The 23,925-nt window shown below is 42.1% G+C and overlaps 4 protein-coding genes across 6 annotated transcripts in view; 2 read left to right on the forward strand and 2 right to left on the reverse strand.

Moving 5' to 3' along the window:
* Window positions 1–69: 69 nt before the first annotated feature.
* On the reverse strand, window positions 70–4,025 carry psmb9a (proteasome 20S subunit beta 9a). The gene is made up of 6 exons (XM_048994162.1): window positions 3,583–4,025; window positions 3,232–3,299; window positions 2,983–3,114; window positions 2,771–2,900; window positions 1,180–1,321; window positions 70–469 (listed from the first exon to the last, which is right to left on the reverse strand). The coding sequence occupies exons 1-6, from the start codon at window positions 3,634–3,636 to the stop codon at window positions 342–344; spliced, it is 654 nt and encodes a 217-aa protein (XP_048850119.1). The 5' UTR covers window positions 3,637–4,025; the 3' UTR covers window positions 70–341.
* A 2,480-nt stretch (window positions 4,026–6,505) lies between these two features.
* psmb12 (proteasome 20S subunit beta 12) lies at window positions 6,506–9,068 on the reverse strand. Its single transcript, XM_048994256.1, has 6 exons — window positions 8,929–9,068; window positions 8,270–8,337; window positions 8,018–8,149; window positions 7,556–7,685; window positions 7,214–7,358; window positions 6,506–6,870 (listed from the first exon to the last, which is right to left on the reverse strand). Exons 1-6 carry the CDS (start codon window positions 8,959–8,961, stop codon window positions 6,743–6,745), a joined length of 636 nt encoding a protein of 211 aa, XP_048850213.1. The 5' UTR covers window positions 8,962–9,068; the 3' UTR covers window positions 6,506–6,742.
* A 3-nt stretch (window positions 9,069–9,071) lies between these two features.
* psmb13a (proteasome 20S subunit beta 13a) lies at window positions 9,072–12,700 on the forward strand. Its single transcript, XM_048994255.1, has 8 exons — window positions 9,072–9,212; window positions 9,575–9,668; window positions 9,958–10,055; window positions 10,355–10,495; window positions 10,636–10,751; window positions 11,029–11,087; window positions 12,124–12,275; window positions 12,476–12,700. Exons 1-8 carry the CDS (start codon window positions 9,151–9,153, stop codon window positions 12,579–12,581), a joined length of 828 nt encoding a protein of 275 aa, XP_048850212.1. The 5' UTR covers window positions 9,072–9,150; the 3' UTR covers window positions 12,582–12,700.
* Window positions 12,701–13,562: 862 nt separating this feature from the next.
* Window positions 13,563–23,925, forward strand: part of psmb8a (proteasome 20S subunit beta 8A) — a 76,140-nt gene continuing 65,777 nt past the window's right edge. The window contains exons 1-6 of one of the 3 annotated variants that reach the window (XM_048994252.1): window positions 13,572–13,996; window positions 14,150–14,291; window positions 14,440–14,551; window positions 14,772–14,901; window positions 15,003–15,207; window positions 16,565–16,655. In XM_048994252.1, coding sequence (XP_048850209.1) covers window positions 13,847–13,996; window positions 14,150–14,291; window positions 14,440–14,551; window positions 14,772–14,901; window positions 15,003–15,207; window positions 16,565–16,653 — 828 coding nt within the window. In that variant the 5' untranslated portion in view covers window positions 13,572–13,846 and the 3' untranslated portion in view covers window positions 16,654–16,655. Of the gene's footprint in view, window positions 13,997–14,149; window positions 14,292–14,439; window positions 14,552–14,771; window positions 14,902–15,002; window positions 15,208–16,564; window positions 16,745–23,925 lie in introns of those variants that run through there. The other 2 variants (XM_048994251.1, XM_048994254.1) reach the window with 2 other exon arrangements.

Here is a 23,925-nt window from a genome sequence, read left to right on the forward strand (position 1 = left end):
CCATCCCTCTTAGAAATATACCTGGTATGTCAAAGTAGATGTTAAATCCCTAAACATTCCATTCCTCATATGTCCAAATGGTGTTTGTTGCAGTTTCAATTTGATACAAATCTAAAATGAAAAATTAAAGCAATTTTGATGTACAAGAATATTTATTGTTTAAAATCAGCAGTTTTTTGTATTTCACTTCAAGGAACACTGCATATAACTGCCTACCAGTGAAGCTGGTTCATGTACACATGGAAGCTGTTGGCCACTGTGTTCGTCGACATCTCTTATTGCATAGTTAGAGTAAAATAACCACACTCGGTCTCCGTAAGGAAATCAGTATCTTTTTGACCTCAATTGTCAAAAAAAGTGGGCAGCTCATTTCCCAGAATGCACTTCTCCTCTGTTCCCTTCTTGTCGATAGTTACGATGTAGGCCACACCTCCACTGGAGCCATCTCTGCTCATGGCTAAAGACAGAGCTGGGGACAGGAGACAAATGGATAAAACTACTGTACTGTGCTGCTTACAGGGCATTATAACAGTATTATGTTTTTGTGATTGTAAAAGCAAAAAATCAAGATAATGTACAGGTCAACCAGTATAGAATTAAATACACACACGCATGCACAGGTTTGTGGGGACTCTCCATTCATTTATATGGGGAAAATTCTCATCCCAGCATCATGACCTTGACACCTACCCAGCCCTAACCTTAACCATAAGTAACCAAACAAAATATGAAATTTTTACATTCACATACCTGAAAAATGATCCCCATAACATAAAAATATCAGGTTTTTATTACATTGTGGGAGACATTTGGTCCACACAATGTCATATAAACCTAGTCCACAGACACAGATACACACACACACACACACACACACACACACACACACACACAAAAACACTCTCCATGACCACTTTATTAGGTACACCTAGCTAGCAGGTAGGATGCACTTTTGCCTCCAGTACTGCTTTACAGTTGGACAAGCTGTGTGTTCATAGAAGCTTTTCTGTACACCACTGTTATAATGAACTAGCCACTGTTTGTACAGTAAGCATGCAAGCACTAATAAAAATATATAAAAAGAAAAGCTGGAAACAATGTCTGTAGTATGACAAATACAAGAACTTGGATAAAACTAACTGAACTGAGAGGAAAGAGAGGATGATGGGAGCTACTCACTGTTGACGACAAATTCCTGGCACTGCCTGCGGCTCATGCCTGCTCGGTACTCAGCATCAACGAAGCCGTAGATGTAAGAGCTGCCGGAGCCGCCCACTGCGAAGGGCTGTCTGCACAGGAGGCCATCCAGGGTCACAAACACCTGGGAGAAGGAGCCTCCACTGTCAGTACTCCACTGGCTGCATGGCAGTGGTCAGTGTGAGTACTGCAGTGCAAGAACTACTGGGATAAAAATATATGTGTATGTCTATGTCTGTTTATGTCTATGTGTATGTCTATGTCTGTTTATGTTTATGTGTATTCACAGTACTGTACAAAACTCTTAGGCAAAAAAATGTTTAAAGTTAGTTATCTTGACAGAAAATGTACATTTTCTCAGAAAAAAACAACTTAACATTAGAATATATGCAAATCCATCCATCCATCCTTAATTTTTCCGTAACCAATTGCCTTATTCAGGGCCGTGGGGGGTCAAAACTCTATAACCCAGGGGTCACCAACTTTTTTGAAACTGAGAGCTACTTCACAGGTACTGAGCCATACAAAGGGCTACCATTTTGAAACACGCTCCTAAACTTATCTAAACTTCATGTATAATAGACATGTTTTAAATGCATTTTTTTATATATTGTCATTTTCAAATCCATATAAATGCAAATGTGATTAAAGAAGAATAGTAACAGGATAAAATTACATTTTAGATGCTGCTCACTGGTGAGTTGTGCTATTTTTAGAACAGGTCTGCGGGCGACTCCTGTGGTCCTTGGGGGCGTCCTGGTGCCGGTGGGCACCATGTTGGTGACCTCTGCTATAACCAAAGGCAGGGGACAACCCAGGTTGGGGTGCCAACCCATCACAGATATGCAAATTGAGAGTAACAATAAAAACTAACATGGATTTCTGTTCTCCAAAAAGTTACTCATATCTTGTTGGATGAAACTTTTACTCAGGAAACTATGCAGCCCCTTAGGAAACTAACTGTTGCACTATTTTACTGTAAATGTTATGTTATTTATTCTATTATCTATTTTATCACTATTACTAGGTGTGATTCTTGCACTAGGAGGACCTACTACCTCATTTTGTTATTCATGCGCACAACGACAAAAAGGTGACTTTGTCTGAGATATCCATCCATCCATCCATCTATCCAACCATTTTCCAAACCGCTTATCCTACTGGGTCGCAGGGGGTCCGGAGCCTATCCTGGAAGCAATGGGCACGAGGCAGGGAACAACCCAGGATGGGGGGCCAGCCCATCACAGGGCACACTCACACACCATTCACTCACACGTGCACACCTACAGGCAATTTAGCAAGTCCAATTAGCCTCAGCATGTCTTTGGACTGTGGGGGGAAACCGGAGCACCCGGAGGAAACCCCACGACGACATGGGGAGAACATGCAAACTCCACACACATGTGACCCAGGCGGAGACTCGAACCCGGGTCCCAGAGGTGTGAGGCAACAGTGCTAACCACTGCATCACCATGAGATATAAGTCTATGTAAATAAAGGACATCATTTAATAAGAAATCTCATCAAACTACCACAGCAGCTAAATGACTTTTTCTCTTTTTCCCTTACTGACCTGCCCCCCCGCCCGCCTGTCCCAGCCGGCCACAATGAGATGAGCGGACAGTTCCTCCTTGTACTTGTATGAGATGTTCTTCACCAGAGTCGCTGCTGAGCGGACCAGGGGCTCCTCCCCTATTTCTATGCTGAAATACACAGAGAAAATATCTTATTGGCACCTGGCTACTGAACAAGCAGGTCACACCACAAGTATGGATGCTAAGGTACCTGTGCACATCCAGCTGGTAGTTGACAACCTCTGCAATGGTCTGAGCATCAGCAGCAGAACCAGACAAAGCGCAGTAGATTTTGTCATGGAGGGGGGAGAGTTTGTTCATCACCCGATTCACCACAGACTCCCTAATGTAAATACAGATGGTGCATGAAGAACCACTGAAGTGACAGAGATGGACAAAGAGAAGCAGAGAGAGAGAGAGAGAGAGAGAGAGAGAGGGAGAGAGAGAGAGAGAGACATACCCGGCAGAAACGCGGGAATCTGATCCCAGCACCACTCCACCATCAAACTCGATGGCTATGATAGTGGTCTGGAAAAAACGGGGGAAACATGACTGGTGCAATATGATGCTAAAAATGAAGCTAAGATTCTCACACAATATACTGTAAACACTGATAACCAAAGACTGGTTAAATGTACATGCATATTAAAATATGCAAATAATGTAATTAAGTAAAGTTTTCTTTGAAAATAAGTACTGCACGAACCATCATTGTCATCTTTTTTTCTAGACGTCATGGTATAAAGACGTTCAGAATTTTAATATTTCTTTAAAAACTCTGTATATAATGTAGTCGGCCTACTGTACTTACCCCTGTTTTGACTTCCTCGGAAAGCCAGGAAGGCTCAGGCGATTCCTCCAGCATATTTTTTCGATTATTTAGTTTTGCCGATCTTAGATACGCTATCCTTGTAATTACTCTTTTTATATTAACTACAACTAGTTTTTCCCAGTACGCTAATTTACTTTTCAGGATAACACGTATTTCAATCTCCAATCCGCGGCAGGCTAATTCCACACGGCCGTCAGCGAGCAGTTTGTTACTGGGCGAAACCCCGATTATTTCGATAATAAAAGACTTTCGTTATTTAAAGACGCTGCAGTATTGAAAGTGCAAGCAACCGTTGTTGTACAGTTTAAAACAAAAATATCTTTATCACTGATATTTAATTACAGCTAAACTATTTTCAAGATACGTTCTTCCATTTTTTCAAATGAAATTGAAAACGAAACCTTATTTGTTAGATTATGCGAGGTGGGGCTTTTCGCAAACCGTGATACGTCTGTTAGTGTAAATTATTCATATTTAGCGTGTTCTGTTGGAAGCACAATTACAAAGCTTAGGTAGGCCTATATTGTGTGACAATACCTTTGAATTTTAAAAAACGTGTACAATTCCAAAAAAAGTTGGGACGTTGAGCACATTGTAAACAATAATAGAATGCAATGATATTGAAATCTCATAAACCCATGTTTTATTCGTAACAAAACATAAAAAATATATCAAATATTTAAGCTGAGAAAATGTACCATTTAAATTAAAAAATACGGTAATTTTGAATGCCATGGCAGCAACACGTCTCAAAAAAGTTTGGACAAGGCCATGTTTACCACTGTGTGGCATTCTCTCTTCTTTGAACAACAGTCTGTAAACGTCTGGGGACTGAGGAGATAAGTTGCTCGAGTTTTTGGGAGAGGAATGTTGTCCCATTGTTGTCTCATACAGGATTCTATTTGCTCAATTATCCTAGGTCTTCTGTGTTGTATTTTTTTGATGTGCCAAATGTTCTGTGGGTAAAAGATCTGGACCACTGGCAGGCCAGTTCAGTACCCCGGACCGTTCTTCTATGAATCCATTATGTTGTGATTGATGCAGTGTGTGGTTTGGCATTGTCATGGAAAATGCAAGGTCTTCTCTGAAAGAAATGCCATCTGGATGGGAGCACATGTTGCTCTAGAAGCTGGATGTACCTTTCAGCATTAATGGTGCCTTTCCAGATACGCAAGCCCAAATATCACGGGCATCCAGGTTTTTTGGCCTTTTCCTTTATGCACAGAGATTTCTCCACATTCTCTGAATCTTTTATTATATTATGTACTGTAGATGATGATATTTTCAACCTCTTTTCAGTTTTATACTGAGGACATTTTCTGAAATTGTCTCACTATTTGTCAGTGCAGTATTAGGGGGATTGTGACCCTCTGCCCATCTTTACTTCAGAGAGACACTGCAACTCTAAGATGCTCTTTTTATACCCAGTCATGTTACTGACCTGTTGCCAATTGACATAATTATTTGCAAATTGTTCCTCCAGCTGTTGAGTTTTTGTACCACTAACTTTTCCAGCCTCCTATTGCCCCCATCCAAACTTTTTTGAGACATGTTTCTGTCATGAAATTCAAAATGAATCAATATTTTTCATGAAATAGCAAAGTCTCAGTTTAAACATTTGATATGTTTTATATGTCCTGTTGTGAATAAAATATGAATTTATAAGATTTCTATATCATTGCATTCTGTTGTTATTTCTAAATTCACCCTCGACAGTTGATTGGTAGAGCAATAAATATAATTGCTCGCTTCGTCAAAAAAATACATGTAATATTTTAGGCGTTTATTAATAAAGTTTGATCGCTTTGCATTAAGTGATTTATGGGTATTTTTTTTCCATGATTGAACATCACCTCCTAATGATGCTGCAAAAGTTACCTGCACGCTGGCTTAACATGTAAACTCCACACACAGAGATGAGCATCCCACCCCGAATGTGTGCGCCGTAGAGGCTATTCATTCTGTCATTACGCTGTATTGCTTTTCATATGTTTACCATAAAGACAGGATCATCAGTGACATAATAAAATTATTGAATTAATATAATTTTAGTTTTGAAATTCATTTTGAAACTATTTTTTTCTACATCTCATTATGTAGTAGTTATTTAAGGTAGAGGTAAGGAGAATGCACAGATCACAGCGCGTTGCCACACTCACCACACAACAAACTACCTCAGGGATGAGAACCTGAGTGCAGCCATGTGGCAGGTGATACCTCAGCACCACACTAGTCTGAATGGACCAGTGTGAGTTTTTTCCCAGTGGCTGGGGTGCCAATCCTGCCACCAACCCCCAAGTTATTCCCTGTGAGTTAGAGGACCTCTTTATAGGGCTGGATGTGGATTAACAGCATACCCAGGACAAAGCAATTGCAGGTTAAGGGCCCAACAGAGCAGAATCGCTCTGGGCATTCACAGGGTTTAAACCAGTAACCTTCCATTTGCTGAAACAGATCCATAGCTTCAGAGGCACCATTAACTATTAAACAACAAGTTATTTAATAGTTGATTTAATTGATTTGGTGGTTAAACAAGCTATATTTTGATGTTTCCATAAATGTTTTTATTTCAGAAATAAATATTTTGTGTCAATGAACATGTAGACAGAAATCTTGTTTAACCTTAATTGTGCTAGCATATTTTCGTAACGCCTTTACAAACATGCCAGTAAACGTATAAAAGATCTTAGTGCTTTGAAATGTGCACCATTGACGATACAGTATTTATTAAGCAATCATAATGTATCAAGTCTTGCTGACAGCCCAGAATGATCATTTGGGTAGTAAATTTTCACAGTATAGAGTATAGACAGACTGTTATACCCCATATAATTATTATAATCACTATAAATGTGAATATTTTTGATGTATTTCAATTTACAATAAAAGGAAAGAGCAATAATTTACTCAATGTACTTTGGCAGTTTATTAAATATGATACAGAGAGAACCATGTGTCTTACACAGTAAATGCTGAGAGGCAGAATAACTGTCAATAGATGTGTCAATGGTTTTCGAAGTTAAAAAACACCTACTGCCAAAATATTTTTGTAAAAAACATTGTTTATTATTATAATGGTGTTTGTAGTTGAAGTCGGGTCCTTTCTTCTGTACTGGCTGCAGAGTATCCACTGGTCTTTCTACTGGTCATGGAATTTGGGTAACTTGTCCCCAGGGATGACGACATGCTCCGCACAGTCTTCTGTGATCACCACCAGGTGGACAACACCGCCGCTCACATTGTCCCTGCCGATTGCTAAAGTGAGAGCTGAAGAGGGAAATCCAGAATAATGTGACAGAGATTATAAAAATGCAAAAAATTACATGAGTAATAGCTTCAGGTAAGCTGATATAAGAGAACAAAGGGGATCATTTTATTCAGTACTTAAAAACTGAAAAACACTGAAAAAGATAAATGTCCTTGTGATGTGCACTTTCACATTACCCTGCTGGTATTCTCTTAGGTACCTCCGTCAGCATGTAATGTAACTTCACACTAGCTCTCCTTTGGGTGTGTGGTGTAAGAATAAAGCTACTTCTACAGCCCACATAATTCTCCACTGCTGGGTTCTAACAGGAAATTGTCAAAAAGCCCTAAAACAGCACCATACCATTAGTGGCAAACTGCAGGCACTCCTCTCGGCTCATGTCAGGCCTGTACTTCGCATCCACATAACCGTAGATGTAGGTGCTGCCTGACCCTGCGATGGTGAACGGCTGACTGACTAACATCCCGCCAAGAGACACTGTGTACACCTGTGTGGATAAAGGACAGTGTGACGGGTCATACCTCCATAAAGGTAACAAGCACAGCACGTCATTGATCTCAGCAAAACCACATTATGATATTGATTTACAGATTGTTTTTTACACATTTTTTTGTTTATGTAAGGAATCGATGCCCATTTTTGTTCCTCAGATTGAGGTATCCATGGTCCACGATGCAGGATCACCTGTGGGCCTTTCTTCCGGTCCCAGCCTGCGGTGATGAAGCCAGCCTGCAGATCCTCCCTGTTGCTGTAGCAAAGATCTCGCATCACAGAGGCTGCGGCCTGGACTAGAGGAGGGGAGTCCATCTGGATGCTTCCGGAGAAGGGCACACATACTTATTAACCCTCCTGGCAGATTAGCCTAAATGTGCTGAACTAGGTAAATAAAACATCACAAATGGTCTGAAGCTCACAATAGAAAACACGAGTTTATGCATTAAAGAGTTTGCTGTCCTGTCAAAGACCACATGAAGATTGTGTTTCATATTCTTACCAGCCTTGTATGCAATTAATATGTCACTACAGAGTGCTGTATTATTGCTAATAAGGTGCTCATGCTATTATACCATTAAAACTTTGCCATGTTGTCAATCTTTTTTTTCTTAGCATTGCAGTGAGAAACAATGTAACCAGAGAGTAACATACCTGTGGAATGACAGCTGGAACTTAGCTGCCCGTGTAGCTGCCTGTGCGTCTGCCAGGGAACCAGCGATGCAGCAGAATATCTTGTCATGAACCTGGATCAGCTTGTTGATGGCCTTGGAGGCCACATAGGACCTGCAGCACAGACAGAGACATCTCTGTGTAAACTGACTGGCAAAGAATGTTACATAAAATTGCACACTATAACTGCACTATGTAGAAATAGTACTTTTCACAGAAGCAGGGAATTCTCACCCTATTGAGGCCCTGGAATCGGATCCAATTAGAACTCCTCCATTGAACTTAGCTGCCAGTATAGTGGTCTGTGAATTGAATCAAATTGCATTAATTACATTAATCAACAAAACCAGCATGACAACTGAGAGATAGAAGCAGTTAGTAAACTTTGATTAATAACATCGTCGGGTGCTCATTGGAGAAATGAAACACGTATTTTATTTCCAAATATAATTAATTCTAAGTATTCGTTAATTAATTAGTTCTACAGTCACTTTCCTTTGACATCACTGTAATTATACGGTACCTGCTTTAAATATCATCATTGTTGTCATGATCAGCATCATCCCCAGGCCGCAAATAATAACTTTTTGAGTATTTAAAGGGTTTAATGTAAAATTGCATTCATTTTTTATGAAAAAGTCGAAAGTGAAAGTAAATTTTACGACACTCCATGTATAAATACATTGTATATTCACAATTAAATACCACCTGATCATGAGAATTCATAATTTGACTAAAAGACACTTAACAAAATAAAGCATCTAGCATAAAGATGTTAAATAATAATTATAATAACCTAATAACAACACGCCAGAACTTTCAAACCTTAGCCATCTAGTTCTTTCTGGGTCGCCCTTCACCCACCACGGAATATTTAAGGAATTAATACTCACGCCCGTACTAACGCCTTTGATTCTTGTGTCCATATTACTTAATTCCAATTCTGGAAATTTTACATGGAAGCTGTAAGAAACAGTTTAGACGCACAGCGCAAATGAACGGAAGTCACGGTGAAAATAGTGACATCATGCGGCGTGAAGCACGTTACAGGAGCTGAAATACCGAATTCGAAACTATACTGAAATAAAACCAGGAAATTATCATTTACCCTAGACATGGCGCTATCTTATGTCATAGAACCTTCTTTACCAGGTTTTAATTTCGAAAATTCGGGAAGGTATGTGTATCTTAACCGAGTAGCATAGCTGTGTTATGATTGTAATCGGGATATTGCTTTCCTATAAAGGCGAAAGTATATTTCGTAATGCATTTTTGCATTTAAAATAACTTCGTTAAAAGAATGCATACAATTAGGGTCCTTGGTATGTACGCTTGGCTACTCAAATTCATGCTTTAAAGCGCTACAGACGCAGAATGGGTATTTGCGAACAGGGGAAATCAGAGTTCCCCCTAATCTCCACTCTGGTGCAGCAAATGACCATAGACATTATGTTTTAATGCCGGTGGATGTCTGTAATGTTCCATGAACAATGTGCATTAATATTTCTTATAGTACTTGTTTTGGTTTTTTTGTGCTAGGAATGTTGCTCTCGACGGCATACTCAATGAGGGAAATGCAAAGGCCCCTACGCCTCTAAAGACAGGGACCACCATAGCTGGTGTCGTCTGTAAGGTAACGCTCATGTACTTTTTGTTAAATATGTTTATGCGTATTCTTAACCTGTAATAAATAAGTGGTGCTTGTATGACCCTTATCCATATGTAATCTTCATAATCTGATTGACACTGGTGAACAAGATTTTAAAAATATTTTCTTCCCTTGTTATTAAGATCTGTGCCTGCAATGTATTATGAAAAGGAAAACTCAGGCATTTTGATATTTTATTATTTTGAAAAGATAAAGCACTGTCTGAACCATTAAAATGACAAAAAAGTGCCCATTTTTTCCCTAATGTTGACAGGATGGTGTGGTGTTGGGCGCAGACACTCGAGCGACCTCCAGTGAAGTTGTGGCTGACAAGATGTGTGCCAAGATCCACTACATTGCGCCTAACATCTAGTGAGTATGTCCCATAATCTAGCTGCATCTGTGGGAACTGCTATTTTGACACCCAGTCTCACTGGTTTCAGTTAGTGAAGGTAATGCACAAGTGTGCGTGTACCATGTGTGCGTGTGTACCATGTGTGCGTGTGTACCATGTGTGCGTGTGTACCATGTGTGCGTGTACCATGTGTGTGTATCGTGTGAGTGTGCCATGTGTGTGCATGTACCATGTGTGCGTGTGTGCCATGTGTATGTGCCATGTGGTTCACACTGCCCTCACTTCTAAGTCCATCCACATCCTCGACCCTCCTCAGTTGCTGTGGAGCTGGGACGGCTGCAGACACAGAGAAGACGACAGATCTCCTCTCCTCCAACCTCGCCATCTTCTCCCTGAACAGCGGCAGAAACCCGCGTGTTGTGATGGCCATGCAGATTCTCCAGGACCTGCTCTTTAGGTGTGCATGCTTCTGACAGTGATTTACAGTGATATAGTTGTTTGTTGGTCATTATGGCGCTTCAAACACCTTTTATCTCTTAGTTTTCTAGTAGTTTTATTGTTTATTTTACTTACCCTGTGTGTGTACTGGGCTGTCAGGTACCGGGGCCAGATCGGAGCACATCTCATCCTTGGGGGAGTCGACTGTGCAGGCAGCCATCTCTATACTGTTGGGCCATATGGAGACATGGACAAAGTGCCATACCTGGCAATGGGTAAGTGATAAAGTCTATAAACGTGCATCTGCTCTGTGCCTTTTCAGGAGCCGGACCGAAGGGAAGCCTGTATCTAAAAATACATTTTTTATATTGGGGGGGGGGGGGGGTGCTCCCCCTTGATAGATTTCTCTAATCTGGAAAGGGGGGTATTTCCATGATGGACTCTGGACTCCCACTACCCTGCATTAGACAAGCGAGTATAAAAAATGAATAGATGTATACCAGAATATCCAAAATCTTTTGAAGAGACTTTTTACATCTTGTTTGGTTGTAGGGTCTGGTGATCTTCCTGCAATGGGGATACTGGAGGATGGTTTCAGAGCTAATATGGAGGTATGATCACATTCACGTATCTGTCCATCTTCCAACTGCTTATATTGGTTAGGGTCACATGGGTAGCACAGGGCACAACGATAGGGTAAACCTGGGATGGGTACTTCGAAATGCCAGTTATCTTTGGACTGTGGGAGGAAATTCATGTGGGAAGAATACGATAACCCCCCCCCCACACACACACACACACACACATACAGGTTTGTAGTTATATCTCTGTGGGGACACTCCATTCATTTCTATGGCGAAAACTCTAATCCCAACACGACAACCTTAACCCCTACCCAGCCCTAACCTTAAGCATAAGTAACCAATGTCATTTTTAGTTTTTTTTTTTTATTGCATTCACAGATCTTTGTGGGGAGCTGAAAAATGGTCTCCACAATGTCAAAATAGCATGTTTTTATCACATTGTGGGGGAATTCGGTCCCCACAATGTAATATGTAATATAAACGTAATCCACACACACACACACACACACACACACACAGACTGGAAGCGGGATTCAAACCCCAGCCCCCAAATGGTGAATTGCAGTTTCCCTATTATCCCTGGCTGTGAATGCTGTGTGTGCCCTGCAATAGGTTGTCACTCCACACTGGGTTATTCCCTACCTTGTGCCTGTTGTCTCCAGGATAGTCTCCCTGTGACCCTGTATAGGACAGGCAGTCTAGAAAATAAATGAATGTGTGTGTGTGTGTGGAGGGGGGGGGCGTTATGTATAAATTTAAAAAATAGATCAAATGCTCCCATGATACAATAAAAAACCTTTTATTTCGATGTTGATGTTTTTTCAGGTCCCACGACTATAAACTCAATTTAATAAAAATCTGTGGCTGCAATGAAAACACTAAAAATGCCAAAAGACTTGTATTTTGGTTACTTATGGGTAAGGTTACGGCTGGGTAGGGGTTGTGGATGTCATTGTTGGGATTGGGAATTTTGCCGTAGAAATTAATGGACAGTCCCCACAAAGTTATGAAGGTGTGTATGTCTCTGAACCCCACTAAACATGCTTCCTCCTCTGCCCTTCAGCTGGAGGCAGCAAAGGCACTAGTCCGTGATGCCATCCATGCAGGAATCATGAGCGACCTGGGCTCAGGAAATAACATAGACATATGTGTCATAACCAGACAAGGAGTGGATTACATCAGGTCCTATGAAGAGTCTGCCTACAAAGACAAAAGGTGATACTTTGCATATTAAGTTGTTTATCTTAAATGCCTTTTCAATGTGTGTGTGTATATATATATATACACACACACACACACACACACACACACACATAATCAGAGAAAAAATAGTATGGACTAATATTCAGCTTTTTAATAAAAATTAGAAAACAAAATCTAAAAATAATTTGTTAATGATGGCTTTTCTCCCCCAGGCAGAGGAGGTATAAGTACAAGGCAGGGACCACTGCAGTGCTGGGGGAGAGGGTCGTCCCACTGGAGCTGGTCCAGGAGACAGTGCAGAAAATGGACATCGCCTGAGTGGAACTTCATCATTTTTTACATCTGCCAGTTTTGTAATTATGATGTAGAGAAATGTGGGGCTTGAATGATTCTTCAAAGAGTCATTTTTAATAAACAATTACAAATATACACACAAAGAGCATTGCTATTGTACTATCATTGCTTAGAACATGAGAATCTTTCCAGCGATATTTGACTGGTTCTCATGTTTTATTTAGTACCATCTGTTTTCTTTAGATCATGCTTGAATAAGGTTTGCTGATCAGGATATGTTACAATAATCCACTGGAAAAAAAGAAAATGAAAAATGTAAATTCATAGGTGTTACATCCTTGATTATTTGCAATGATATAGTGGCAATAAACCCTGTTAATCTTTACTATATTAATATCCAATTCTAGTGTATGAACATTCGTTTTCAGTTAAATGTTAAGTCAAGACAAGCATCCATATATCAATCTGACCGCTTATCCTAGTCAGGTTCTGAGGAAATTGAACAATGCAAGAAAAAACAATGCAATTAACAATAAATATATTGCTTTAGGCTTATAATTAATGGATATATGAGATAGATCGTAATTAAGTAGATGTATGACTCTCAGCGGGGACGCTGTGATCATATGGTGGCTGGTTCGAATCCCCTTGCTGGCGGAGTGATTTCACTGTGGAACTCAGCTTTCTGATCCTCATCTGTACGTCACTTTCGATAAAAATGTTAAATAAGTAAATGTAAGTACGTAAATGTACGTAAAAGTAAGTATCGGGGGCAAGTGTTGCGACAATGTGGTCTAATTCTGTAATCATGAATAGAAACATAAACAGTCGCTGCAGATCATATTGCATCGGTGGTGTTTTATTTACAAAAAAACCTATTTGAGAAACCTGCTTCGGCGAAGTCTTCCTGCCACTAAATGACGCGCAGTACGTAATGCTCCTATTGGGTAAACCGGGGTAACCTGTAGTTTGTCAATCTCAGTGTTAGTTGAAATGTATATCATTTTTATACTCGAAATAAACTAGCTGTAACGACGAAGGTTACATAACGCCTTTTCTATAATACTATTTAATGTGAAGAAAAAAATAAATATTACAGTAAGCACGACTGCATGTTAACTAGAATTAAAATCGAAAGTAAGCTCACAAAATATAACCACCTTTCAGTTTCGAAAGTATCAGGAAACACATCACTTCCCTATATATGCTGCACCTAAGCCGGTCATATTTTTTGAACATTTTATATAATTATTCGTTACAGATTATAGATCACCGTCAACTCCGGCAGAATGGCCCTATGTGACGTTATTACTTATAGAGTTCAGTCGGAGATCCATGGACAGCTGTTCGGGACCGGACCGAAGCCGCCCGTGGACCGGACCAGCCACTTCGCGTTCGGGACCAAAACTCAAGAATTTGCAGTGCCAGTGGGAGTTGATGTGAGTACAATACTGTGTTTGATATATTAATTATAGACAAAGGATTTCGTGTTGGACGAGTTACCCCATTACCGACCAGAAATTACAAACTTGATTAGTTTGTAACTGCGTGATGAAATATTCTCTATAATAACGTTGTGTTTATCTTCGTAGCCCTCAGCGTTTCTGAAATCCTGCAGCAGTGAAGGGGGGGTGTCCATTGATATGAATCATGGCACCACTACGCTGGCTTTTAAGTTCCGCCATGGCGTGATCGTTGCTGTGGACTCCAGGGCTTCGGCTGGAAGCTATATTGGTAAACAAGTATTTCATAAGAACATTGCCGATTATTTAGCTATAATAATTTACGTTATTAAAATATACATATATGCAAACATATTACATAAAATGCAATTAATCTAGTACTAAGACAGGTTTCCATCACGTGATTGTCTGGTTTGTAGCTTCGAAGGAGGCCAACAAGGTGATCGAGATCAACCCTTACCTGCTGGGCACCATGTCAGGCAGTGCTGCTGACTGCCAGTACTGGGAAAGACTGCTGGCCAAAGAGTGCAGGTCTGAGCGAGTCTCTCTGTGTAACTGGATCTATGTAACTATATCACTTTTCCCACTGTATATGTCTGAGTCCCTGTATCCATTTCTCTGCTTTTCAGTATTTGTGTTTTTCCATACGGTCTGTACCTGTGGTTCTTATAATATCTCTCATATCAATTTGTCTGATGTCCTGCTTTTGTACGCCATTGACAGTGACCATTCGTGTCACTTTGCTTCTTAGACTTTACAAGCTGCGGAACAAAGAGCGGATCTCGGTCTCTGCGGCCTCCAAGCTGCTATCCAACATGATGTGTGCGTACAAGGGGATGGGCCTGTCCATGGGCAGCATGATCTGCGGCTGGGATAAGAAGGTACTGCTGTTGCACCCTTTGAATCTTCTGCATCATATCATAAACTCACCAGTGATCTTTCACGACCAGCCCATAGTGACAGTCTCAGTGCATGTCTGCAGGGTCCTGGCTTGTACTACGTTGATGACGACGGCACCCGGATGTCTGGCCGCATGTTCTCCACGGGCTGTGGGAACAGCTATGCTTATGGGGTGGTGGACAGTGGCTACAGGGAAGACCTGACCGTGGAGGAGGCGTATGAGCTGGGCCGCCGTGGAATCGCCCATGCTACACACAGGGACGCCTACTCCGGAGGAGTGGTCAACTGTGAGTGATCTTGCCTAACACCCATTCCTTACTATTATTCTAGTAACCAATCAGTATCTCGAGCCAATCAGAGTGTTAAAGTTCCAATAAACTGGAGATCTCTACTAGACACTACTAGTTCAGAATTTACTTTACTGGGCAGGTACAAGTGCATCTATTGGTGCATACATTCACAGACAACATAGAACATCATCCTTCCAGCCATCCATTCATCCATTTTGTGCAACCACTTGTCGTATTCAGGGTTGTGGGGGGTCTGGAGTCTATCCCATAGACTACAGGTGCAAGTCAGGGAACAACCCAGGATGGGGCACCAGCCCACCGCAATGCACACACACACACATACCTATGGGCAATTTATAACTCCAATTAGCCTCAGCATGTCTTTGGACTGTGATGGGAAACTGGAGTACCTGGAGGAAACCCCACGACGACACAGGAAGAACATGAAAACACTATACACATGGAACCTGGGCAGCAATAGAAATATCATGTAATATGTAACATAATAAATAATATAATTCATATTTATATTCCAAAATTCAACATTTAGCATGGGCGGCATGGACGGGACAGTTTAATCTGAGGGTTTGGGATATTGTCTCAAGGCAAAAAGGCCTTGGAGGGTTAATGGTGATTTAAAGGTAACTCCCTGAGAGAGGGAACGGTCTAAGCTAAAGGTTTTTGAGTTACTGTTGGGAGGCCCGTGCGTTAAGTTGTTCAGAGACACTACCCTAGAGACAGGGGGGTCTGTTTTGTGAAGTAAAAGTTGTATTCCGGGCGGCATGGTGGTGCAGTAGTTAGCACTGTTGCCTCACACCTCTGGGACCCGGGTTCAAATCTCCGCCTGGGTCACATGTGTGCGGAGTTTGCATGTTCTCCCCATGTCATCGTGGGGTTTCCTCCGGGTACTCCGGTTTCCCCCCACAGTCCAAAAACATGCTGAGGCTAATTGGAGTTGCTAAATTGCCCATAGGTGTGCATGTGTGAGTGAATGGTGTGTGAGTGTGCCCTGCGATGGGCTGGCCCCCCATCCTGGGTTGTTCCCTGCCTCGTGCCCATTGCTTCCGGGATAGGCTCCGGACCCCCTGCAACCCAGTAGGATAAGTGGTTTGGAAAATGGATGGATGGAACATTTAGCATAATTAATTAATCATCACTGAATATGTACTTGCAGTAAAAATATATATAAAAAATCACTCTGATCTTATGGCCCCATGCTAACTGAGCTAAACATCCTGTGAAAATGCAGAAGCGTGTGTCAGATTTGTAGCAGTCTGTCTCTTCTGAAAGACATTGTCACATGACCCAGAGTGACTTCAACCAAATGTATGGATGTGTTTGTCTGTCCACGCAGTGTATCACATGCAGGAGGACGGCTGGATCAAGGTGTGTAAAGAAGACGTGTCAGAGCTGATTCACAAGTACAGAAAAGGCATGTTTTAATCCCCTAGTGTATCTCAGCACTTCCATGCGATACACTATGGCTACTCTACAAGCCTGTTTGTGATTCCAAATAAAGACTTGATTTCAAGCAGTACATGTTTGTTTCTTGTGTGCATAATAGTGATGTCACAAGATAGTCGTTAATGAATATGAGAAAAGATTAGCAGGAGCAAATTTAGCTATATTCTGTAAACTAGTCCTACTATAAACAGAGTAAAAATGGAAATATGACAACTATTAAAAAGAAATGGGTAATTAAAAGGCCTTTCTGTTAAAAGGATAACACATTAGTACTGTCATTTTCAAGTCACTTGACCAGACCTTTCATTATAGAAATAAGAGTGCAGCAAGTAGAATGATGAACTTTAACTGGATGTACAGAATCCAGCACACGCAGCGGGATAACAGTGCTCAAAGTGGGCCAGTACTCGGCTGTTCATAGTACCAGTACCTCTTTGATTTCTCCTTCAAAGTACCAGGATCGGTTCTTACGTACTGGTACCTCTCATAACCTACCATTAGGGAATAATAAGGTGACTGACATCTGATTTGTCATACTTCAGCACTGCAGATACCCTGGACTGAATGACGGTCTATCGCAAGGCAGTGAAGGCACACATGCTCATTATCCACAGCAAGACACTGTAAAAAAAGCCCTGCACACATACACACACCTGGGAGCACGGATTCAGTGTGCGACAGTCCACATGAAGTTCATTTAGGAAAGGGAGTGGAGATTCAGTGCGACAGCCCAGATAAAGTCCATTTAGGGAAGAATCAATAAATCCATCCATCCATTTTCCAATCCGCTTATCCTACTGGGTCGCGGGGGGTCCGGAGCCTATCCTGGAAGCAATGGGCATGAGGCAGGGAACAACCCAGGATGGGGGGCCAGTCCATCGCAGAGAATCAATAAATTTATGACTAAAATTACATCAGAATTATATACAGAGATGACAATGTGAGAATGTCTGACAAGGATTATTTTATTTAGTTATAGTTAGTTTTCATGTAATTAGTTACTATTTTCACCAGAATGACAGGGGATGTCAGCCTTTCCAGCCACAAGGCTATTTGTCCATACACTCACCAGGGTACATTTTGCCAACATGGTTCAGGGGAGGCAGGGTACCTAATACAGATCCGTGACCCACCAATGTGCCATGGACCAGTGATTGTGAAACCTGTGGCCTGTACTACGAAGGGGGTTTAACCAAAGCAGATTTAACCTGGAGTTAATTTGTGAATGCTCGGTTGACAAAATTGGGTTGTCTCAATCGGTTCTAATCAGTACTATGATGCCGGTTAAGAAGTTGATTTGTTACGTCGGTGTTAATTGCATTGGAGTTTGTGTGCGTTCACATAAATGGAGCACGTTCGGCAGCGCAAGTCACTGTTTGGGTCATGACACGATCTCCATATTTCACAGAGGAAGACTGCATGCTAATTATGCAGGGCTAATTGCTCTGCATTCTCTGAAGGTTACAAGGTCACTCTCTACACAGTTTACATCAGCTTCTTAATAGAGTCCTAATAATTACATTCTCTATGCATTATGAGGTGCTAAATAATATTCCATATATTTCCCCCCTTTCAGACTCACATGAGTCCCACACACAATCCTGTCCATCCAGCCTAGGAAGGAGGGCAAAACCCCTGAGCTTCAGGGAAATTACGCTCCCGGCGCGGCCCCCCTTCGGGGTCCATGGCTGGCATGGCTCACAAACTACCAACGCTCAGATTCAGACACCCGTGGTATAGTGGCTTCTCCAGTAAATAGTGGAGAGTAATTACTGCCATGTAATAAAGTCTCCAAGACATATTGCACACACTATCCACATAATCTACCACGACTACATCAACTAATACAATCTCAATACGCAATATATGTGTCACACAAGGATAACTGAGAGGTTATCTGACAATGCCCCAGTATAGTGTCCATATCATACACTTCTTCATTATGCTGATCGTTCCAGCTATCAAAGTCAGCAGCTGCACCCCAGCAGGTCCTTCATGTTGGACTCATGGCCGGAACGGCTTGACTTCCAACATGTGTAGGACCTTGCCAACGATGTCTGTGTTGCCAGGTGGTTCCATGTTTGTCCAGGAATTTGCTGCTCTGAAAGGTCCTCCCACCACCTTCGACATAGCAGCTATTGTCACATGTTGAACAGCGTGCTACTCACTAGGGTATACAGTAAAGAAACTACACAGCGAAAGATTAGTAAGAGAGCAAGAATAATCACAGTTCCTATGAAAATTGCCTCCTTAATGGCTTGCTGCCAACTTCCCCACATATTATACCACCAGTCAAACATTCCTGCATGTTGACCTGCATCTCTTGCCATCTCATCCTGTAACCCCTGCGATTTAACACTTTGAGGTGTCTCCTGGCGAACTGATTGGCTTGTCCTGCTCTGTGTCTTCTCTTGCTGTCTGTGTTTTCCCCTTTTCCTGCTTGAAAATAACCTTGCATATTTGAGTTAGACACCCCATGTACAACTTCAACTCATAAACCTTGTTTTTTTTTGTTTTCCGTAGCACTCCCCCCTTGCGCAATGGCGAAGACCATGCGCATTCATTATTAAGGTGTCAACCACCGACAGAGACACAAACAAAAATCCATCATGGTTGTGAAACAGACCATCAGAGTCCTTAGCATCCCACTTTGTTTCCACACAGAGGCCTCATAAGGCCCCCCTCCCGTGGCTGAACTCACACCCCAAGTATGTGGCCTGTTCGTTTCAGTATTGCAGCTTAGCTTTGGGCACCTCAGGCCCCCTTTCGCTAAGACCTTCAGCAATGGCAGCTTCAGTGCCTGTGCGTATAACACAGAGCAGATCACTCACATACTGTAGCGCTGTCCTTCTTAAATTCAGCCCATCCAAATCTGCCCTAAGCACATGTTCACATTCCTGCACTATCCTTGTGTAGATGTACTGCTGACTCCTATATGTAAATGTAAACAAAAACTGAGACTGGTGTGTTAGGTACACACTGAAAAATGCCAACTACAAATCCACAACTATGAACCACTTTGCACTGGGTGGCACATTTGTTAGCAAGGTGTGAGAATTGGGATCTTCTGCTTATTGATCCTCCACTAACCACTTCAAACAATTCATAAACCAACCTCCACATTTTGCCTCCTGCCTTTTAGACAGACAGACAGATGGGAGGTAATAATAACATAATAACATCTTCTACCCCGTATTAGCTATACTGCCCCCTATTAAACAACAAATTTTGTTGCAGCAGGCTGTATTGTCCACTGAGCACCTCTACACCCCCCTCTGTACATTTTATGTCAATTTGCAGCTGACACAAAGCATCTCTGCCTAACAAATTCACTGGGATATGCTCTGATGTTAGTTTGGGCATATTTACATTTTTGTCCCCTATCTGAACTTCTACTATACAAGATTCTGCTTCGTGCCCTCCGGTACAGACCTCTGAACACCAAATCCTGCAGGTCCTGCTCTGTCTCAGTGCTCCTCCTCCTCATTTCAGCCACACTCAGTCACAGAGGTTAGCACGGTAACCGTCAAAAGGACATGCATCATTCACAGGAGTCCCTGTCGCCGCTGCCAGGCCACTGCTTTGCAGCAGTCTCCATTCCTTCTACCCCCAAAGCGCGAGCCATAACTGCCTTTATGTCCCCTATCGCCAGGAGTCGACCCATAGTTTCCTCCTCAAATACTCTCATCCACTTCTCTCAGGCACCTGTGCCATACATCTATGTCTGACTCCTCAGATCTCCAGTCCAGTCAAAAGTTCCACTAATTATCTACTTCTTCCCTTGCGTTCTTGCTCTTATACTGTACTCTCCTTACTGTAGCTTTAAGTTTAAGATTTGTCCAAATTTTTCAGTAACCTACCCACACTTATACTACAGAGAATGTTTTTGCATTAAAGATCGCAAATACAGTTGCTGGTTATATAATTAGAATATTTTGAAAATAGTTGATTTATTTCACTAATTCCATTCAAGAGATGAAACTTGTATAATGTATACATTCATTCCACACAGACTGACATATTTCAAGTGTTTATTTCTTTTAATTTTGATGATTATAACTGACAACTAATAATAACCCCAATTCAGTATCTCAGAAAATTTTAATATTGTGAAAAGGTTCAGTACTGAAGACACCTGGTGCCACACTCTAATCAGCTAATTAACTCAAAACACCTGCAAAGGCCGTTAAATGGTCTCTCAGTCTGGTTCTGTAGGCTACACAATCATGGGGAAGACTGCTGATTTAACAGTTGTCCAAAAGACGACCATTGACACCTTGTACAAGGAGGGCAAGACACAAAATGTCATTGCAAATAGGCTAGCTATTCACAGAGGTCTGTGTCCAAGTACATTAATAGAGAGGCGAAGGTAAGGAAAAGATATGGCAGAAAAAAGTGTACAAGCAATAGGGATGACTGCACCCTGGAGAGAATTGTGAAACAAAACCCATTCAAAAATGTGGGGGAGATTCACAAAGAGTGGACTGCAGCTGGAGTCAGTGCTTCAAGAACCACTACGCACAGACGTATGCAAGACATGGCTTTCAGCTGTCGCATTCCTTGTGTCAAGCCACTCTTGAACAACAGACAGCGTCAGAAGCGTCTCGCCTGGGATACAGACAAAAAGGCAAAAAGACAAAAGACAAAAAGGACTGGACTGCTGCTGAGTGGTCCAAAGTTATCTTCTCTGATGGAAGTAAATTTTGCATTTCCTTTGGACATCAGGGTCCCAGAGTCTGGAGGAAGAGAGGAGAGGCACAGAATCCACGTTGCTTGAGGTCAAGTGTAAAGTTCCCACAGTCAGTGATGGTTTGGGGTGCCATGTCATCTGCTGGTGTTGGTCCACTGTGTTTTCTGAGGTCCAAGGTAAACGCAGCTGTATACCAGGATGTTTTAGAGCACTTCATGCTTCCTGCTGCTGACCAACTTTATGGAGATGCAGATTTCATTTTCGAACAGGACTTGGCACCTGCACACACTGCCAAAGCTACCAGTACCTGGTTTAAAGACCATGGTATCCCTGTTCTTGGCCAGCAAACTCGCCTGACCTTAACCCCATTGAACATCTATGGGGTATTGTGAAGAGGAAGATACGATATGCCAGACCCAACAATGCAGAAGAGCTGAAGGCCACTATCAGAGCAACCTGGGCTCTCATCACACCTGAGCAGTGCCACAGACTGATCGACTCCATGTCACGCCGCACTGCTGCAGTAATTCAGGCAAAAGGAGCCCCAACTAAGTACTGAGTGCTGTACATGTTCATACTTTTCAGTTGGCCAAGATTTCTAAAAATCCTTTCTTTGTATTGGTCTTAAGTAATATTCTAATTTTCTGAGGTACTGAATTGGGGTTTTCATTAGTTGTCAGTTATAATCATCAAAATTAAAAGAAATAAACACTTGAAATATGTTAGTCTTTGTGGAATGAATGTATACATTATACAAGTTTCACCTCTTAAATGGAATTAGTGAAATAAACTTTTTCAAGATATTCTAATTATATGACCAGCACCTGTACTTCCTCTATCAATTCACCTCCTACTAATTTAGACTCCATAAAATTTTTATTAATGAAACAACTATTCTGCACATTTAATGCTCAACTTATCTGCTAATTGTACACACTCTTCCTCTGTCTTGGGCCAAAACTGTCACGCGACGTTTGCACGGGTAAGGCTCACGGAAAGGCAGGCAGGCAAGGAAGCAGGCAAGACAGGCAAGGCACGGGGAAAACAGGGATTTAATGCTACGGGGAGCCGGGAACATTAGACGCAGACTAACATCAATGACAGACAACGGGTTAGTACAAGTCAGGAACTTAAATACATGAAACAAGGCAGCAGGAAACAAGACACGACTGGGCACGATCAGGAAATCACACGTGGGTAATTAGGGGGCGTGGCACACACGAGGAGCGGACGGAGCGGGCGTCACAAAAACCATGTATGTCCGCTTTTTCCACTGGCTCATAAATTTTCCCCATTAAATTAAACGCACTCTAGGCTCTTTTCCACTTAAAGTCAATAAAATCTTTATAACCCAATCAGTCAGATCCAGTGGACCTTCTTCTCTCAACACGATACCTGCAGTTTTTACCACGCAGGTCTTCTCTGGCCTGATCTACTTCAGAATTATCTTTGCCTAAAACAATGCAATGCTTTACAACGTCACAGTATTTTTTCCTCACAACTTAAAACAAACAGACAGACCCCCTCTCTCTAGGGTGGAACTTCTGAATCACTTTTACTACACAGGCTCTCTCTGGCCTTTTTCTACCGCAACTATGTCTTTACTTCAAAAACACAGTATTTCAGCTCCATAAAAATGAACGGACCTCTCTCTTCAGAGCGTAAACGCCCTGTTTCTAGGGGAATACAACTTCCATCCATCCATCCATCCATTTTCCAAACCGCTTATCCTACTGGGTCACGGGGGGTCCGGAGCCTATTCTGGAAGCAATGGGCAGGAGGCAGGGAACAACCGAGGATGGGGGGCCAGCCCATCGCAGGGTAGACTCACACACCATTCACGCACACATGCACTCCTATGGGCAATTTAGTAACTTCAATTAGCCTCAGCATGTTTTTGGACTATGGGGGGAAACTGGAGTACCCGGAGGAAACCCCACGACGACATGGGGAGAACATGCAAACTCCACACACATGTGACCCAGGCAGAGACTCGACCCGGGTCCCAGAGGTGTGAGGCAACAGTGCTAACTACTGCACCACCATGCCGCCCGGAATACAACTTTTACTTCACAAAACAGACCCCCCTGTCTCTAGGGTAGTGTCTCTGAACAACTTAACGCACGGGCCTCCCAACAGTAACTCAAAAACCTTTAGCTTAGACCGTTCCCTCTCTCAGGGAGTTACCTTTAAATCACCATTAACCCTCCAAGGCCTTTTTGCCTTGAGACAATATCCCAAACCCTCAGATTAAACTGTCCCGTCTTTTAGACCATTTTTCTCTGGGGCAATATCCACACATGACCCTTCCTTTGGGGATTTCTCTCACACCACACACACTGGGGCCACTAAATACTACACAAGTGGTTTTCCCCTCCCCCAAGTTCTTTTCTGTTCGGCGAGTACCCTTATCAGTAGGACCCCCGTCTCCTTTTCCCTGTTCTATTTCCCTATCTTTTCATGCAATAATAAAAACCCCATTCTTACCTATCCTTAGGGCGTCCCCTTCAGTGCAGACAGGTGTGCTCCGGTTCCTCCGCCAGGTGGTCGCCTCCCTGGGT

Source organism: Brienomyrus brachyistius, chromosome 23, assembly GCF_023856365.1.
Source record: "Brienomyrus brachyistius isolate T26 chromosome 23, BBRACH_0.4, whole genome shotgun sequence".
NCBI classification, from domain to species: domain Eukaryota; kingdom Metazoa; phylum Chordata; class Actinopteri; order Osteoglossiformes; family Mormyridae; genus Brienomyrus; species Brienomyrus brachyistius.

Bases quoted from the DNA above. Each gene is read 5' to 3' on its own strand.
- psmb12 (XM_048994256.1), bottom strand. From the start codon at position 8,961: ATGGACACAAGAATCAAAGGCGTTAGTACGGGC. The intron at 8,338-8,928 runs GTGAGTATTAAT...TTCAATTCACAG, and splicing joins TCAAAGGCGTTAGTACGGGC to ACCACTATACTGGCAGCTAA. The intron at 6,871-7,213 runs GTATGGTGCTGT...TTCCCTCTTCAG, and splicing joins CCTGCAGTTTGCCACTAATG to CTCTCACTTTAGCAATCGGC.
- psmb13a (XM_048994255.1), top strand. From the start codon at position 9,151: ATGGCGCTATCTTATGTCATAGAACCTTCTTTACCAGGTTTTAATTTC. The intron at 9,213-9,574 runs GTATGTGTATCT...TTTTTGTGCTAG, and splicing joins AATTTCGAAAATTCGGGAAG to GAATGTTGCTCTCGACGGCA. The intron at 11,088-12,123 runs GTATGATCACAT...TCTGCCCTTCAG, and splicing joins GTTTCAGAGCTAATATGGAG to CTGGAGGCAGCAAAGGCACT.
- psmb9a (XM_048994162.1), bottom strand. From the start codon at position 3,636: ATGCTGGAGGAATCGCCTGAGCCTTCCTGGCTTTCCGAGGAAGTCAAA. The intron at 3,300-3,582 runs GTAAGTACAGTA...CGTTTTTTCCAG, and splicing joins CCGAGGAAGTCAAAACAGGG to ACCACTATCATAGCCATCGA. The intron at 2,901-2,982 runs GTACCTTAGCAT...TGTGTATTTCAG, and splicing joins TACCAGCTGGATGTGCACAG to CATAGAAATAGGGGAGGAGC.